The sequence below is a fragment of the Ceratotherium simum genome, chromosome 38 (genome assembly GCF_057802395.1).
Source record: "Ceratotherium simum simum isolate JZ-2026a chromosome 38, ASM5780239v1, whole genome shotgun sequence".
Classification (NCBI taxonomy): Eukaryota; Metazoa; Chordata; class Mammalia; order Perissodactyla; family Rhinocerotidae; genus Ceratotherium; species Ceratotherium simum.
In genome coordinates this window covers 26,476,424-26,493,414 of record NC_141937.1, presented here as the reverse complement: position 1 = coordinate 26,493,414, position 16,991 = coordinate 26,476,424, and the positions used below count along the sequence as shown (strand labels likewise).

The 16,991-nt window shown below is 37.1% G+C and overlaps 1 protein-coding gene across 2 annotated transcripts in view; it reads left to right on the top strand.

The window, feature by feature from the left end:
- The window catches only part of PPIL4 (peptidylprolyl isomerase like 4), a 34,609-nt gene that overhangs the window by 5,931 nt on the left and 11,687 nt on the right, over nucleotides 1–16,991 (top strand). For both annotated transcript variants that reach the window (XM_004440943.3, XM_087425223.1), the window contains exons 5-10: nucleotides 612–754; nucleotides 1,262–1,358; nucleotides 2,062–2,178; nucleotides 7,774–7,898; nucleotides 10,040–10,106; nucleotides 15,037–15,148. In XM_004440943.3, the coding sequence (XP_004441000.1) occupies nucleotides 612–754; nucleotides 1,262–1,358; nucleotides 2,062–2,178; nucleotides 7,774–7,898; nucleotides 10,040–10,106; nucleotides 15,037–15,148 (661 nt within the window). The remainder of the gene's footprint in view (nucleotides 1–611; nucleotides 755–1,261; nucleotides 1,359–2,061; nucleotides 2,179–7,773; nucleotides 7,899–10,039; nucleotides 10,107–15,036; nucleotides 15,149–16,991) is intronic.

Genomic DNA, 16,991 nt, shown 5'->3' with positions numbered 1-16,991 from the left:
AAGGACTGGAAGGATTCCAGAAAGTTATCTTTTTAAACTGTCCAGTAAGAGAATTTCAAAGATATTTGTCAGAAGAAGAAAATTACACTATTTTTTCTATAGAAAAAAATTACATGACATCACAAAAAGAAAACAAATTAATTTGTTCTCTTAAATGTAAGTCATGTCTATTGTGAAGAATTTAAAAAATACACGAAAGTACAAAGCAAATAACATTACCCCCATCCATGGATTATCACTGTTCGCATTGTAGCCCATTTCCTTTCAGTATTTATTACTTATTTCACAACAGGCCATGTTGAGCACCTTTCAGTCATTGTCTTGTGTTAGATTTGGGGTAGATGCTTTTTTTTCTCACAGTTTACGTGTAAAGAAACTGAGCCTTGGTTTGTCTAGTATTTTACACAGTCAGGGGAACATCTGTGTATGTGTTGATGTTTTATGTATAAGCTTTGTACATTTTACTTAGTACTAGTAAGAAGTGGGTAAGAATCCGTGCAGTTAAGGTAGAGTCTGACTTTTGTGTATTTTTTGTCAGTCTGTAACTGATTTCAGTTTGAATCATATAAGTATATGTAATATTTGTATTTATTCTGTGTCTCTCTGTATAGTTTCTTATTACTACAGGAGATAATCTAGATTACCTTGACGGTGTTCATACAGTTTTTGGTGAGGTGACAGAAGGCATGGACATAATTAAGAAAATTAATGAGACCTTTGTTGACAAGGACTTTGTACCATATCAAGATATCAGGTGTGGTTGCAATTTACTATCTGAATGTACTAGAATGTTTTCATTGTGTGATGTTTGACAGGTAGTGGTGATGGCACGAGTAGAGTTGGTTTTTGGATAATTCCAAAATGTGATTAATACAAGATTATAAGAATCCGTATGATAAAAAGACCTTTTATATTTTTATACTTGTACTATTTATAATTGCTTATGTTGGGAGGAATTATTAATCCTTTAATTTAGTTTTTTAAAAAAATGCAGATTAAGAAATATGGCAAAAGTACTAAGATTTAGACATGTGTATATCTTAGAGTAATGCAGAGTAATAAATATAATATCAAACAATGAAAAATAGTAACACTAATTGTGAAAGTGTGCTCTAGTAATATCTTTATACAATAAAATTTAAGAGCTTATTTTTTTTGGCATTAAAGATACTTAAGACATTTATTATAATCTTTATAAAAAGTAAAACATGGATTCTGAAATAACATAAATGTAACATTTGACTTGGATTTATTTTGTAAGGATAAATCATACGGTGATTTTAGATGATCCATTTGATGATCCTCCTGATTTATTAATTCCTGATCGATCACCAGAACCTACAAGGGAACAACTAGATGTAAGTATAGTCCTCTTGTGGTTGAATGTACGTGCATATTTCAGTTGATCAATTATACTGGGACAGTTTAGAGTTCTTTTTCTCTTCCATAGAGATACTAATTTTTCTAGCTATCTTTTTATTTCTCTAATATCTTTTCTTTAGTTTCTGTTCCACCAAAACAGCCTTAGCTTTGGAAGCTTGTATGAACACCTTGGGAAAATGTTTTTCTTATCTCCCAGCTCTAGATAGGAGTGCAGCTTTAAGGCTAAATTAAATTGTCATCTTGTGAGGGAACTTTTCAACTGAGGATACTCTGGAGCCCAGGAATTTCTGTGGAATAATGCAGACTTTTCCATCAGATATTTTAAGATATAAATTTCTGCTTATGAGGCTTCCTCAAAGCTGAATTTATCTTTATAGTTCAGATCTGGTGCTTAATTTCTAAGATCATTTATCTTCTGCATTCACTATTTAGTTGGATACCAGACAGTTTCTATATAGATGTTTATTTTGATTTAACAGTAAATTAGAAGCCTAGTCTGGCTAATATTATCAAATTAATTTAAATCAGTTTTCAGAGCTTTGTAAGTTTGTTTCACATTTGTGACATGTTCTATTCTAACACATTTGATGGAACAAAGAATAAAGCATAATGTGTCTCCCACGTTTCTCAGATTTTTCTGTTCTGTAAATATATGTATGCATAACTTCTGCCTTACAGAGTGGTCGAATAGGAGCAGATGAAGAAATCGATGACTTCAAAGGAAGATCAGCTGAAGAAGTAGAAGAAATAAAGGCAGAAAAAGAGGCCAAAACTCAAGCTATTCTGTTAGAAATGGTAAGATAATTGTCTTTGTTCAAATAGTTGTTCAGCAATATATTTAGTACATACTTATTGCGAGTTTATCTATTTCTGGCTTTTTGATAGTTTTAAAATATTAAACATTTAGCTAAGAGTTATTTTCTGGATTAAATTTTATATGACATAATAACACATGAAAGTAAACAAATTTAATTTCACTATCAATATAGTGCCAAGTGCCTTTTTTTAGAAGTGGGAAGTGGATATCCAACTTACAAATATTAATTGGAATTTTGATTATTTATTCTTGTTTCATTTTTAAAGAGTGTTTCTTGGACTGAATTTCATGTATGTTAAAGAATAATTCTTTGTACAACTCAAGTATTGAAATTAAAGTGTAGAATAGTGGTTACAGGATGAAATAAACCTGAGTAGAAATTGAGCACTCGAAAACATACTCCTCCTATATATTACTAACAATGTAAAGTCATTTGGGGAACAGTTATTCAGTAGATGATTAGTTGACCTACTAGGCATTTTTTCCATTTCTTATTTTTGTGGACTAAATATACCTTTCACATAGTAGATCATCAGTAAATATTTGAGTGGATGGATAATAATCAAGTTTTTATTAATATCATTATTTTATATAGTAGAGCTTTCAGATTCATGATCTGTTTTAAAATTTACATTAGCATCACCAGTCTGAAGGGACAAATATTAAAGACTACAATTTAAGAAAACTTTACTGAACTAAAAAAAAATTTAAAATACTCCTTTTAATGAGCACACTATATATCTGAGAATATTGACCCAGAACAACCAACACCAAGACAAATTCTAAGAAAATTACTGGACTTAAAACAAGAGTAAGTGACTTATTAGGGAAAGAAAGTTAGATTATCATCAGAGTTTTCAACAGCAAAAGTATAGGAATTTTATGCCAGAAGAAAATGGGTTAACATATTTTTAAAACATTTTATTTTCAGATAAAAAAATTTATGGAAAAATTGCAAAATAATGCAGAGAACTTTTATATACCTTTTACCCAGATTCACCAATTTTTAACATTTTGCCACATCTGCTTCATCAGTCATTCTCTCTCTCTCTCTCTCTTTTTCCCTCTCTCCCTCTCCCTCTGTCTCTGATTGTACATGCGCATATACACACATATTTTTTCTAGACCGTTTGAAATTAAGTTGCACACATCTTTCCTCTTTACCTCTTAGATCAGTGTGTATTTCCTAAGAGCAACAATATTATTCTACATATTCACAGTACAGTTATCAAAACAGGAAATTTAAAATTGATAGAAATTACAGTCCATATTCCAATTTTGCTTGTTATTTCAATAATATATGTACGTATATTTTTTTGAGGAAGATTGGCCCTAAGCTAACATCTGTTGCCAATCTTCCTCCTTTTTTCCTTTTTTTCTCCCCAAAGCCCCAATACATAGTTGTATGTCATAGTTGTACATCTTTCTAGTTGCTCTATGTGGGACGCAGCCTCAGCGTGGTGAGGTGGTAAGTGGTGCATAGGTCTGTGCCCGGGATCCGAACTGGAGCGGAGTGCACGAACTTAACCACTATGCCACCTGGCCGGCCCCACAATAATATCTTTTATAGCTTTTTCCCCCTTAGTCTAGAATCTAGCTCATGATCGATCATCTTTGTGTTTAGTTGTCATGTTTCTCTAATCTCTTTAATCTGGAAGAATTCCTTACCTGTCTTTATTTTTCATGACATTAACATTTTTGTAGAATATGGGTCATTTATTTTATAGAATGTTCTTCAGTTTAGACTTATCTACTGTTGCCTCGTAATTAGATTCAGGTTATGCACCCACAGCCAGAATACTACGTAAGTGATGTCGTGTCCTCCCAGATGTCGCATCTGGAGGCGTACAGTATCCACCTGCCCTGCCCTGGAAAGTGCTCATTTTGATCACTTGGTCAAGGTAATCCACTACCTAGTGTCTTCACTGTGTACTTTCTGTTTTCCCCTGGCAACTAATAAACGCTCTGTAGCAAGACACTTTGAGACCTTTCAAATATCTTATTCCTTGTCAAACTGTCTCTCTAGATTTCTTGACTGTTCATGATTCTTGCCTGAACCAGTCTCTACTCTGACGGCTGCAAGGTGGTGATTTTTCAGCTTCACCGCTCCTTCCACACTTGTCAGCCTGCCTTCTTGTTCAGAAGAGCCTTCCTTTATTAGCTGCTTGTCATATATTCATTATCAGTATGGACTCATGGATTCCTTTTTTGTTTTGTTTTTAATAAAGAGACTATTTTTTAGAGCAGTTTTAGGTTTACAGAAAAATTGAGCAGGAAGTACAGAGTTCCTATATAGCCCCTTCCCCCCTCCACAACAGTTTCTCTTTTTAATTAACATCTTGCATTAGTGTGGTACGTTGTTTACAATTGATGAGACAATATTGATACATTATTATTAACTAAAGCTCATAATTTACATTAGTGTTCACTCTTTGTATTGTACTTTCTGTGGATTTTGACAAATGCCATGTATCCACCATTATAATATCATAGAGAATAGTTTCACTGCCCCTAAAATCTTCTGTGCTCCACTTGTTAATAATACCCTCCCTCGCCCAACCCCTGGCAAACAGTGTTCTTTTTTTTTTTTTGGTGAAAAAGATTAGCCCTGAACTAACATCTGTTGCCAGTCCTCCTCTTTTTACTGAGGAAGATTGGCCCTGGGCTAACATCCGTCCCCATCTTCCTCCACCCTATATGTGGGACATCTACCACAGCATGGCCTGATAAGTGGTGCGCAGGTCTGCGCCTGCAATCCAAACCTGCGAACCCCGGGCCGCTGAAGCAGAGCACGCAAACTCAACCACTATGCCACTGGGCTGGCCCCTGATCTCTTTTAATTGTCTGCATAGTTTTGCTCTTTCCAGAATGTCATATAGTTGGAATCATACAGTATGTAGCCTTTTCACACTGGCTTCTTTCACTTAACAATATGCATTTAATGTTCCTCCATGTCTTTTTGTGGCTTGATAGCTCATTTCTTTTGATTGCTAAATAGTATTCCATTGTACAGATGTACCAGTTTGTTTATCCATCCACCTATTAAAGAATATCTTGGTTGCTTCCAAGTTTTGGCAAGTATGAATAAAGTTGCTATAAACATTTGTATACAGATTTCTGTGTGGACATAAGTTTTTAACTCATTTGATAAAATACCTAGGAGTACAATTGCTGGATTGTATGGTTTAGCTTTGTACGAAACTACCAAATTGTTTTCCAAAGTGGCTGTACCATTTTGCATTCCCACCAGCAGTGGACGAGTTCCTGTTGCTCCACATCCTTGTCAGCATTTGGTGTTGGCAGTGTTTTGGATTTTAGCCATTCTAATAGGTGATCCTGTGTCCTTTGGATTCTCACTATTAACAGGTTTCATCTTCTGTTTTTCTCATCAGTTTCGTTTACTTTATTTGCGTGTAATATAATGATAATTCAACTAGTGTTTTGCGTTATCAGCTAGTGTTTGAACTTCATAGCTGTTAGGAGTATTTCAAAGTTCCTTGTAGTATTTTAAAGTTATCTTTGACAAGTAGTATAGCAAGTTCTTTTTTTTTTTTTTTTTTAATAATTTTATTTATTTATTTTTCCCCCAAAGCCCCAGTAGATAGTTGTATGTCATAGTTGCATATCCTTCTAGTTGCTGTATGTGGGACACGGCCTCAGCATGGCTGGAGAAGCGGTGCATCGGTGCACGCCCGGGATCCAAACCCGGGCAGCCAGCAGCGGAGCGCCTGCACTTAACCGCTAAGCCACGGGGCCGGCCCCGAATGCTGTGATGTTTTTTTTTTTTTTTTGTATTTATTTTTTTTCCACCAAAGCCCCAGTAGATAGTTGTATGTCATAGCTGCACAGCCTTCTAGTTGCTGTACGTGGGACGCGGCCTCAGCATGGCCGGAGAAGTGGTGCGTCGGTTTGCACCTGGGATCCGAACCTGGGCCGCCAGCAGCGGAGCGTGCACGCTTAACCGCTAAGCCACGAGGCCGTCCCGCAAGTTCTTTTTTAACTCATTAAGTTTTTTTCTCATTTGTGCTTCCTTTAGATGTGGTGTTTCTACCACTGTAGGTGCTTTTAGGGATTTTTACTGATTTGGTCTTCCTCTATGTGTTGTAATACTGTTTATTGGATGTTGGTTATTGTGTTTTGATAGACTTCAGAAACACTGAGCAGATCTTACTGGCTCTGTTGCTTCTTAATGTTTATGATTTTCAAGATTTCTTTTTTTTTTCAGCGGTTTATCCATCAGAAATCATCTATGAGAGTTTTCAAACATACGTATAAAGGAATATTGTTTCCCTCTATAGTTTTCCCACAATGAAACCAACACCATCGTCCTGGTTTTCTCTCACTGTCCCCCTCTCTAGTTCTTTAGTAGGAAGTTGCATGCTTTGCTCAGGGCAGTAGTTGACTGTTACGTTGACTCCAGTTTGGCTGAAGTAGATGATACAGTAAAAAGCTAGAAACACTGGGCAGGAATTGTTGCTCTTACATATTGAATAATAATGTGGAAAGAATTGGGCGTTACAAATCACAGAAGGCTAGATTCAATATGATAATGTTTTTCAAAAGTTTAAAAACAAGCAGAACTAAACAAGATATTGCTTAAGGATACATACCTATGTGGTAAAACTCTAAAGATATACAAGGAAATGGCCAAAAAGGAAGACCAAAAGGCAGGATATTTGTTATTTCTGGTGAGAGAGGCAGAGGGGTAGTGGACCAGGGAACATTTTAGTTCTTAAGCTAGTTGGTGGCATCATGGGTATTTTTTTATTTTTGTGCTTCATAACTTAGATATATTTTACATAAATTCTTTTTTTAATATATCAAATACTTGAAAAATGAAAAAATGATGGTAAAATTGGGACTTTAAAGCCAGATAAACCTAGGTTCAGATCCCAACTCTGTTGCGTACAACTGTGTGGCCTTGGGCAAGTTAGTTATTTAACCTTTTTTTTTTTTTTTTTTTTGGTGAGGATAGCCCTGAGCTAACATCCATGCTAATCCTCCTCTTTTTGCTGAGGAAGACCGGCTCTGAGTTAACATCTATTGCCAATCCTCCTCCTTTTTTTTTCCCCCCCAAAGCCCCAGTAGATAGTTGTATGTCGTAGTTGCACATCCTTCTAGTTGCTGTATGTGGGAAGCGGCCTCACCATGGCTGGAGAAACGGTGCGTCGGTGCGTGCCTGGGATCCCAACCTGGGCCGCCAGCAGTGGAGCATGCGCACTTAACCACTAAGCCACGGGGCCAGCCCTATTTAACCTTTTTGAATTCACTTTGCTCATCTTTAAAATGGGAATCGCAGGGTTATTTTAAGAATTGGCAGTAATGTATGTGAAGTGCCAAGCATGGTATTCACAGACAGTAAGAGTCAGGAAAATATTGGTTATGAATGTTGTTATTGCCAGGAACAGTGTGGTTTCACATTTTGAAATCTTATTTAGATTTCTTTTCCTGAGCCTGCAGTTTATAATGTCAATTTATATGTTTTAGGGAAATCAGTGTTGTAGGCTTGGATAGGGTATTTAGAATGAAAACTAAATAAAGGAATTGATTTATATTCTTGTTTAATAATTTAGGTGGGAGACCTACCTGATGCAGATATTAAACCTCCAGAAAATGTGCTGTTTGTGTGTAAATTGAATCCAGTGACCACAGATGAGGATCTGGAGATAATCTTCTCAAGATTTGGGCCAATAAGAAGGTAATCTCTAGAATTAGGGAAAAATTTAGAAAAACTAGGTATTAGTTGGTGGTTTTCTAATGACATGTTTTTGATGAGTCTGTGAACTCAAGGTGAATTTTGTACCGGTGAATTATAGTATATACACAGACACACATGTACATATATATAATTGAATGATTCTCCCACTCCCAAGGCAAACATTTTCACTCTGAAACAGGTAGTGAATGGAACAGTTTAAGTCTAGTTCTGTAGTATTCTCAACAACCTTCTTTAATATTTAAAATATTTATCTCATTTAAGGTCCCGCTAGAATTAACAGCAATCTATGTCAAAATTAATTTGAATCTAAATTTTCTAAAATTTTTCTTTTGGCCAATTTCTCATGCATTATTAATGCAAAAGTCTATGAAGCTAGTATTTTTGTGGGAAAGGGGAAAATTTTGTAATTGATTAAAAAGGATTATTTTATGTTTAGAATTTCATTTCATGTTTTTTTTCCCATGAAGTCATTTTTTATTCTTCCTATTGAAAGAAAAATCTTTATAAATGGCTACTCAAGTTTATTAGTCCATCCACTTACAATATATCATGTTTGTAAAAAACACTCCTATACTGCTTGTTTTTATTTTTGAATTTTAGACATTATATGGTGACTTCCTGCTAAGAAAGATGAGGATTTATCTTTATTACTATCCTCCCCTCTTTATTCTCCCCTCCTACTGCTTTGGTTGTGTCATAATTTTGATAAGATCATTGTTCAATGTTTACATTTTTTTTTTTTTTTCTGTTGAGGAAGATCAGCCCTGAGCTAACATCCATGCCAATCCTCCTCTTGTTGCTGAGGAAGACTGGCCCTGGGCTAACATCTATGCCTATCTTCCTCCACTTTATATGGGACGCTGCTACAGCATGGCCTGACAAGCCGCGCCTCGGTGTGTGCCTGGGATCTGAACCCGGGCCGCCAGCAGCAGAGTACGCGCACTTAACCCCTACACCATGGGGTGGGCCCCACAATGTTTACATCTTAATGTATAGGTAAATACTGTACAGCTGAACTGTCTGCTATAATGTGATTACTTCTCCTTTCTCTTACAATATTATTTTTTTTTTGATGAGGAAGATTGTCCCTGAGCTAACATCCATGCCCATCTTCCTCTATTTTGTATGTGGGACACTGCCACAGCATAGCTTGATGAGCAGTGTGTAGGTCTGCACCTGGGATCTGAACCTGTGAACCCCAGGCCGCAAAAGCAGAGTGTGTGAACTTAAACACTGCCACCGGGCTGGCCTCTCATTTCATGTCTTTAAAATGATGCCTGGCACACGTGAAGACAGGGACAGGCCAGGTGCCTTCAGCTCCACCTTGTTGGCTTTTTCACTCGGTTGTTAAGATAGATTTGTCCTGGGGCTGGCCCTGTGGCATAGTGGTTAAGTTCGGCATGCTCTGATTTGGTGGTGGCCGGGGTTCACGGGTTCAGATCCTGGGTGTGGACCTACACCACTCATCAAGCTGTGCTATGGCAGCAACCCACATACAAAATAGAGGAAGATGGGCACAGATGTTAGCCCAAGGCTAATCTCCTCAGCAAAAAAGAGGAGGATTGGCAACAAATGTTAGCTCAGGGCAAATCTTCCTCAGCCAAAAAAAAAAAAAAAGATAGATTAGTTCTGTATAATAGCTATACTTACAGGGTTAAATTTGAGCTTGGTTTATATTAAAAGTCAAAAACTCCAAAGCATAAACTTATTAAACATGTGGATATGTGTGAATGTGCATACCTTATTCTACTGCAACAGTAGATATTCTGTAATTCATCTATATTTAGGCTAGAAATAAATTATGATTAAAAAAATTTTTTAGCAGTAGTTTACTTTTGCCAAAGGAAAATTAAATATTATTATCTTATTCTTCCTTCAGTACTTCAAGAATTCAAGATTGAAGGCTGAGGTAGAGCATTTAGAGTAGAATCTAGGTAACTGAGCTACTAGACTGCTGAACTATTTTTTTAAGAAAGAATTGTTATTGAAGAAATTTGGAGAAATATAGTTCTGTGAGTTTAACTTTGCCTTTTAATAACTGGCTTATTTTGTTCTTCACTTTTGAAGATTGAGAATGAGTGCCTTTTCTTTAAAGTCACTTTTTCCAAACTTTCTTTCAGTTGTGAAGTTATCCGGGATTGGAAGACAGGAGAATCCCTCTGTTATGCTTTTATTGAATTTGAAAAGGTAGGTCGTAATATAGATGTATTAAGTTTGGTATTTATTTTGTTCTTAATATGGTATTAAAGTGTGAAAAATTATAGAACTTTTTCTGGTTTCTAAAGTTAGAACATTGGTTTGCCCTTTCTTTAGGCACCCAAGAAAAATAACGTTATTCTAATAGGGGATAAATTCAACATCTGTTGATGTTAATATATGTATCTTTACTTTAGGTTCAGGTGCAGTCTGCGTGAATGTATCTTTAAAACTTTAAAGTTTTAGGTAAAGTCCCTCACATTCTAGAAATGATTTTTCTGTGATATTTAGATATATATATATATATATAATTGAGGTATAGAAGGAGAACTGCACTGGGTTTTAAGATCTAGGTATTAATCCAAGCTCTGTCACTGAGCAGCCATTATATGATATTTAATAGTTTACTTAGAACTGTTCTTTCTAGGCATTGCCTTCCTTATAAATAAAACTTGAGCATTGGGTTAGATGGTATCTTCTAGATCTGTAATAGTAATGATAGCTTATGTTACTCAGATAGCTTTCTTCAAGCTGGGCATTATGCTGCTTGACCTGCATTGAATCCTCACAACTCTGAGACAGGAACTCTCCTCCCTCTCCAAATAAGTAAGCTGAGACACAGTGGTGACGTGACTTGTTTAAAGTCATGCACCTAGTGAGTGTCACAGCCAGATTTGAACTTAGATATATCTGGCTCTGTTCCCATTGCTTTTAGCCGCTGTGCTAGGCTGTGCTGTTTCTTCATGCAGCTCTGGACTGATGTGTCTTCAGTAGTAGCTCGTTCTAAGTTGTGGTTATTCCGAAGCATGTATCAAACACCTTCTATGTTTCAGGCACATGTGATAAGTCCTAGCGATACAAGATGAATAAGGAGGGTTGAGGAAGACAGACACATAACAGATTTCACCTAGACACTATCAGGTGTACCAGAAATGCTATTTACAAGGTACTTTGGTGCTGGCAGAAAGGAGATCTCTACCTTCACTTTGCTGTGAATACTTTGTAGACTTGACAGTGTCATCCCGTCATTAACACTGTAGGATATATAGTTTATTTGCTCACAAATATAATTTCCTTTTGTTTATAGTGTGTAGACTAATGACTGCCTGTGTTTCTCGGATCTGCAGGTATACCATTTTCCATGAATATGTAGTTCAGTTCAACTTCAGAGCATAAAGTGATTCTGGAGTCTATGGATTCTTTATCATGACTCAATAGTTTTTAGGTGGATCTTTTGCAGCCTTTCTCTTTTCTTGAAAATCACGTTAAGCTACATTATTCCGCTTCATAATTCTCGTGGGTGGTAGCCTCTTTGTAAGTGTTCATCACCAAGTCTATATTTGTTGCGTGTTAGGCAAGTTCGCTATGCTTTGGATAATCTGATCTAAAATTTTTTAAAACAAGAGTAAACTACATACAGAAAATGTGCAGCTCATGAGTGAACAGCTTGATGAATTATGACAGTTAATACACTCATATAAATCACTGTCCAGGTCAAGAAATAAAACATTAGCAGAGAGAAATTACCAGAATCCCAGGGGTCTTCCTTGTGTCCCCTTCCAATAATTTCCCATCACTGCTACTTCTGACATAGATTAGTTTTGTCTAATTTTAAACTTGATATAAATGTAAAGTGTGTTTTTTTGTGTCTAGCTTCTTTTGCTCAGTATTACATTTGTAAGATTTATACACGTTACTGCACGTAACTTTTGTTAACTTTTTTTGGCTAATTTTCGTTGACATATGGTATTTCGTTGTGTGTATGTAAATTTTCCTTGATGTATAGTATTTCATTGTGCGTATATAAAACAATTTAGATTTCCATTCTGCTGTTGATGGACACTTGGCTCCTTTCCCAATTTTTGGCTGTTATGAATGGTGCTACTATAAATTGTTTTGGTCATGTCCTTTGGTGTACGTATGTAAGCATTTCTGTTGGGTATATATCCAGAGTGAATTTATGGTTATAGGGTAGGTGTAGCTTTAGTATGTAATTCATTGAGTTTTCCGAAGTGGTTATACTAACTTTCACTTCTGCTAGCAATGTGTGGGAGTCCCTATTATTTCCTCTCTCTACCAACTCTTGGTATGGTCAGTCTCCTAAATTTTGTCCATTCTTTTTTTTTTTTTTAATTTTTATTTTCCCCCCAAAGCCCCAGTAGATAGTTGTATGTCATAGCTGCACGTCCTTCTAGTTGCTGTATGTGGGACGCGGCCTCAGCACGGCTGGAGAAGCGGTGCGTCGGTGCACACCCGGGATCCCAACCTGGGCCGCCAGTAGTGGAGCACGCGCACTTAACCGCTAAGCCACGGGGCCGGCCCAATTTTGTCCATTCTAGTGGATGTGTAGTGGTATCTTATTGTGGTTTTATTTTGCATTTCCCTAGTAGAGCCCTTTTTCATATGTTTATTGCCATTTGGATGTCCTTTGTTTATGAGTAACTGTTCAAGACTCGCCCACTTGTTGATTGGCTGCTTTTTTATTGACTTGTAAGAATTCTTTACATTTTCTGGATACAAGCTCTTTTTTGGTTATTTGTTTTCCAGTCATCTTCTGTTCTGCGAATTGCCTTTTCCCTTGTCTTAATGATGTCTTTGGATAAGCAGAAATTTCTAATTTTTTTTTTTTGTGTGAGGAAGATCTGCCCTGAGCCAACATCTGCCAATCCTCCTCTTTTCTTTTCTTTTCTTTTTTTTTTTTTTTTGCCGAGGAAGACTGGCCCTGGGCTAACATCTGTGCCCATCTTCCTCCACTTTATATGGGACACCGCCACAGCGTGGCCTGCCAAGCAGTGTATCGGTGCACGCCCGGATCCGAAGTGGCGAACCCTGGGCCGCCGCAGTGGAGCGTGCGTACTTAACCGCTGCTTGTGCCGCTGGGCCGGGCCCAGAAATTTCTAATTTTTAGTTCTGTTTGTCAGTATTTTCCTTCTTTATTATGGTCTGTTTTAAAAATCTTTGCCTACCTCAAAGTTGTGAAAATGTTCTCCTATGCTAACTTTAGAAGCTTTGTTGTGAAATTGTCTTTCCCATTTAGAGCTGTGATTTGACTTTTGTGTGTTGTGTGTATCACGTTAAATTTCATGTTTCTTACATTGGATACCCAGGTGACTCAACAGTTTGTCACAGGTTGTCTCATCTGTGCAGCTTGCAGTTCCGCTTTGGCTGTAAATCAGGTGTCTACATGTGTGGAAAGTATCTGAGAACTTTCTCTTGGGGATGTGGCGCAGTGATGGAGTTATGCCCGCCCAAGTGTGATAATAGGTCCATCGAACATAATATTGATGGCCTACCACTGCCAGATGATGTTCTAAATGATGTAGACACAGGGTGAATAAAGCTTTGTCTGTATCTTCGTGGAGTCTACAGTTCATTTAATTCTTGACACCCATGGTAAATAAATAAGATTATAACTAGTGCTTTTAGCTGCTTGTCTTTGAATTGTCTCTAGTGAATTGTGAGCGGATAAAGATTAAGTTTCTAGAAATATAGAGGAAAATTGAGGGCCGGCCCCGTGGCTTAGCGGTTAAGTGCATGCGCTCCACTACTGGCGGCCCGGGTTCTGATCCTGGGCGCGCACCGACGCACTGCTTCTCCAGCCATGCTGAGGCCGCATCCCACATACAGCAACTAGAAGGATGTGCAACTATGACATACAACTATCTACTGGGGCTTTGAGGAAAAAAAAAAAGGAGGAGGATTGGCAATAGATGTTAGCTCAGAGCTGGCTTTCCTCAGCAAAAAAGAGGAGGATTAGCATGGATGTTAGCTCAGGGCTGAGGTTCCTCACAAGAAAAAAAAGAAGAAGAAAATTGATCAGGGCCGGCTCCGTGGCTTGGCGGTTGAGTGCGCGCGCTCTGATGCTGGCGGCCCGGGTTCGGATCCCGGGCGCGCCCCGAGGCACCACTTCTCCGTCCAACGCGAGGCCGAGTCCCGCGTACAGCAACTAGAAGGATGTGAACCTATGACATACAACTATCTACTGGGGCTTTGGGGGGAAAAAAATGAATAAATAAAATCTTTAAAAAAAAAAAAAAAAAAAAAAAAAAAAAGAAAATTGATCAGTACTGGATTGAAATCTGTCACTTCTAGTCTTCACTTGATCTTAGCCAAAAGGCTGAGAAGCGACATGTCACTTCTAGTCTTCAGGTGTCAGAAATGGAGTTATAGGGTTTGTGACGTTGCTGACAGGAAGAAGCCTTATGCAACATACACCTTGGTATCACAGGCCCACAATCTGTTATTCAAAACCCTTGGGAATAGCTGTGTTACCAAATTTAGACTTTTTCGGAATTTAGAAAGGTAATTCTGTGTGTGTGTGTATGCGCGCGTGCGCGCGTGCACGTACACGCATATGTGTGGATTATGTAATATTCCTCTGGGTCAGCATCCCGTAATGAGTCACAAGAATATTTATGTAGTGAAACAGGTGAATGTTCATACTAAGTGGAACAAATTAAGGCCAGAGACTCCCGTTAGGTCAGGTTTTGCTGTCAAATGGATTGTAACACCAAACTTACAGAGACAACTTTAAATTTTCAGGATATTTTTGGGTTTTGAGTAAAAGGGATTGTGGACTTGTGTAGCACAGTTGATAAGTGTATGTATGTCCACTGCAATCAGACTGCCTCGGTTCGAATCTTGGCTCCACCCCGACCAACTGTGTGACCTTTGGCAACTTCTGTACCTTTCTAAAGTTCGTTTTCTCTTCGAGAAATGGAGATAATAATAGTACCTCATAGGGTTGTTATCAGAGTTCATTAAGGTAATAGATGCAAAATAGTTAACAGCATTTGGTGCGTAATAAGCATTCAAATATTAGCTTTGGTAACAGTAAACTTTTTGTATTTTCAGTATTTGTTCTAGCTGCAGAAATCTTTTCCATAAAGATTTATGCTTGAGTTTTTATAATTACTGTCAGGAAGAAGATTGTGAGAAAGCATTCTTCAAAATGGACAACGTACTTATAGATGACAGAAGAATACATGTGGATTTTAGCCAGTCTGTTGCAAAGGTTAAATGGAAAGGAAAAGGTATGTTGGTTCATCTTCCTTTGTTTCTGTTCTGCTTTGCATGCTTGTGTGTGTGTGTATCTCCTTTGACCCAGTGCTGTTAATTAGGAGAAATGTTCATTGATGTAACTCCTGCCATTTGTGATTTTACATAGGTGCTATCTAGAATAAAAGATGGAGGGGAGTATGTGTGTGAGTGTGTATATGTGTATTTTAAACTGATGATGAACATATTTTGTATATTAACTATATTATAAATTACTTATAATTACCCATTGCAGACATGACATGTGTCCAAAGTAATTATTATGATGTTTGTGGTGATTTGGGTCTTACAGATGCAAAACTCTTAAAAAACTTTTTTCTAAAGTTTGTTTCTTTTAGTTGTCATATGGTCCAGATTTGAAAAGGTCCATGAGTAGGTGTTAGAAAACAGTCTCCCTTCCACTCCTGCCCCTCATTACCCAGTTTCCCTTCCCAGAGGGAACCACTGTTGCCTGTTTCTTTTATAACCTTCCACATATATTGTTTGAATATACATACGTATGTGTTTGTGTTTAGACTTTCCTTTCATGTTTTTTCCCATATATATTTTCTGTATGGATATTGTTTTCTCCTTTAGAAAAGGAAAGCATAAATGGTTGCAGGCTCTACATACTGTTTCTGGACTTTGTGTTTTTCATTTAATGATGTGTCTAAGAGGTCAGTTCATATCAGTATATAAAATGGCAATTTATTCTTTCCAGTGGCTGCGCAGTGTTCTGTTGAATGTATGTATCGTAATTTATTGAACCAGTCCCATTAATGGATAGTCAAGTTTCTAATCTTTTATTCTTCTATGTACTGTGTATTATCCCTGTACATATGACATTTCCCACATATGCATATATATGTGTCAAAAAGTCCCTGGTAAAGGGCATGACACACCTGAGGCTGAATCTGTGGTGTGCTGAAATAATACAGGTTTTTGATTTTAGTGGTGTTTTTATAAGGTTTCACTTTGGCTGTTATTCACCAGGTAATGCTAAATTTTACTAGGAATTCTAGGATTACTTTCTTTTTCTATACCACTTTTCTTTATTTCCCATGATTTTTATGAACACTTCCTTTTTTTCCCACATGTGATAATTGCAGCTTTGGGAACGAAAGAATCAAATAAGTGTATTCAGGCCCTGTAGATGAGCTGCTGGCCTAATGCAGTACAGTTCTGGTCCAGGAGTCCTGCCAAGTGCCTCTTCTGCGGGGCTCTTTTCCTACAGAGCTAATTTAATTTTATCATTTGGGATATATGTGAAACAAGTATTATTATAATTCCTCATTACAGAGAAGGAACTTGACACATAATCTTGTGAAGTGATTTACCCAGGGTCACATGAATTCATGATTTAAACAGGCCCTAAATCTACGTATTTTTCCCTCTCAATTCTCTCTTCTTCCTAACCCATCTACCCACTGAAGAAATGATACTGCCTTCCTAAGTAATTTCAATGTAGTTTATTTACAAGATGACTTTTAAGTGAATTTCTTCATGTATTTTTTCTAAAATAAAATGTCATATAGGAGACAGATGCTTCAGTTTCACGTATGCCATCATAAACATATAGTTTGTTTTTAATCGGTTAATTTTGAGATAATTTTATATATTACAGATTCACATTTAATAAATTGAATATGTACTATGTACCATTCATAGTGCTAAGCACTTTCCCTTGTAGCCTTATTTAATGATTCCAGCAGCTCTGTGGAATGTCGGTATTATTTTCAGTTCGTAAATGAAGAGAATGAATTTCAGAGAAGTGAAATGTCTTACCTAGGACCTTCCACTAGAAGCAGGATTTGAATCCAGAACTTCTCACTTTAATCC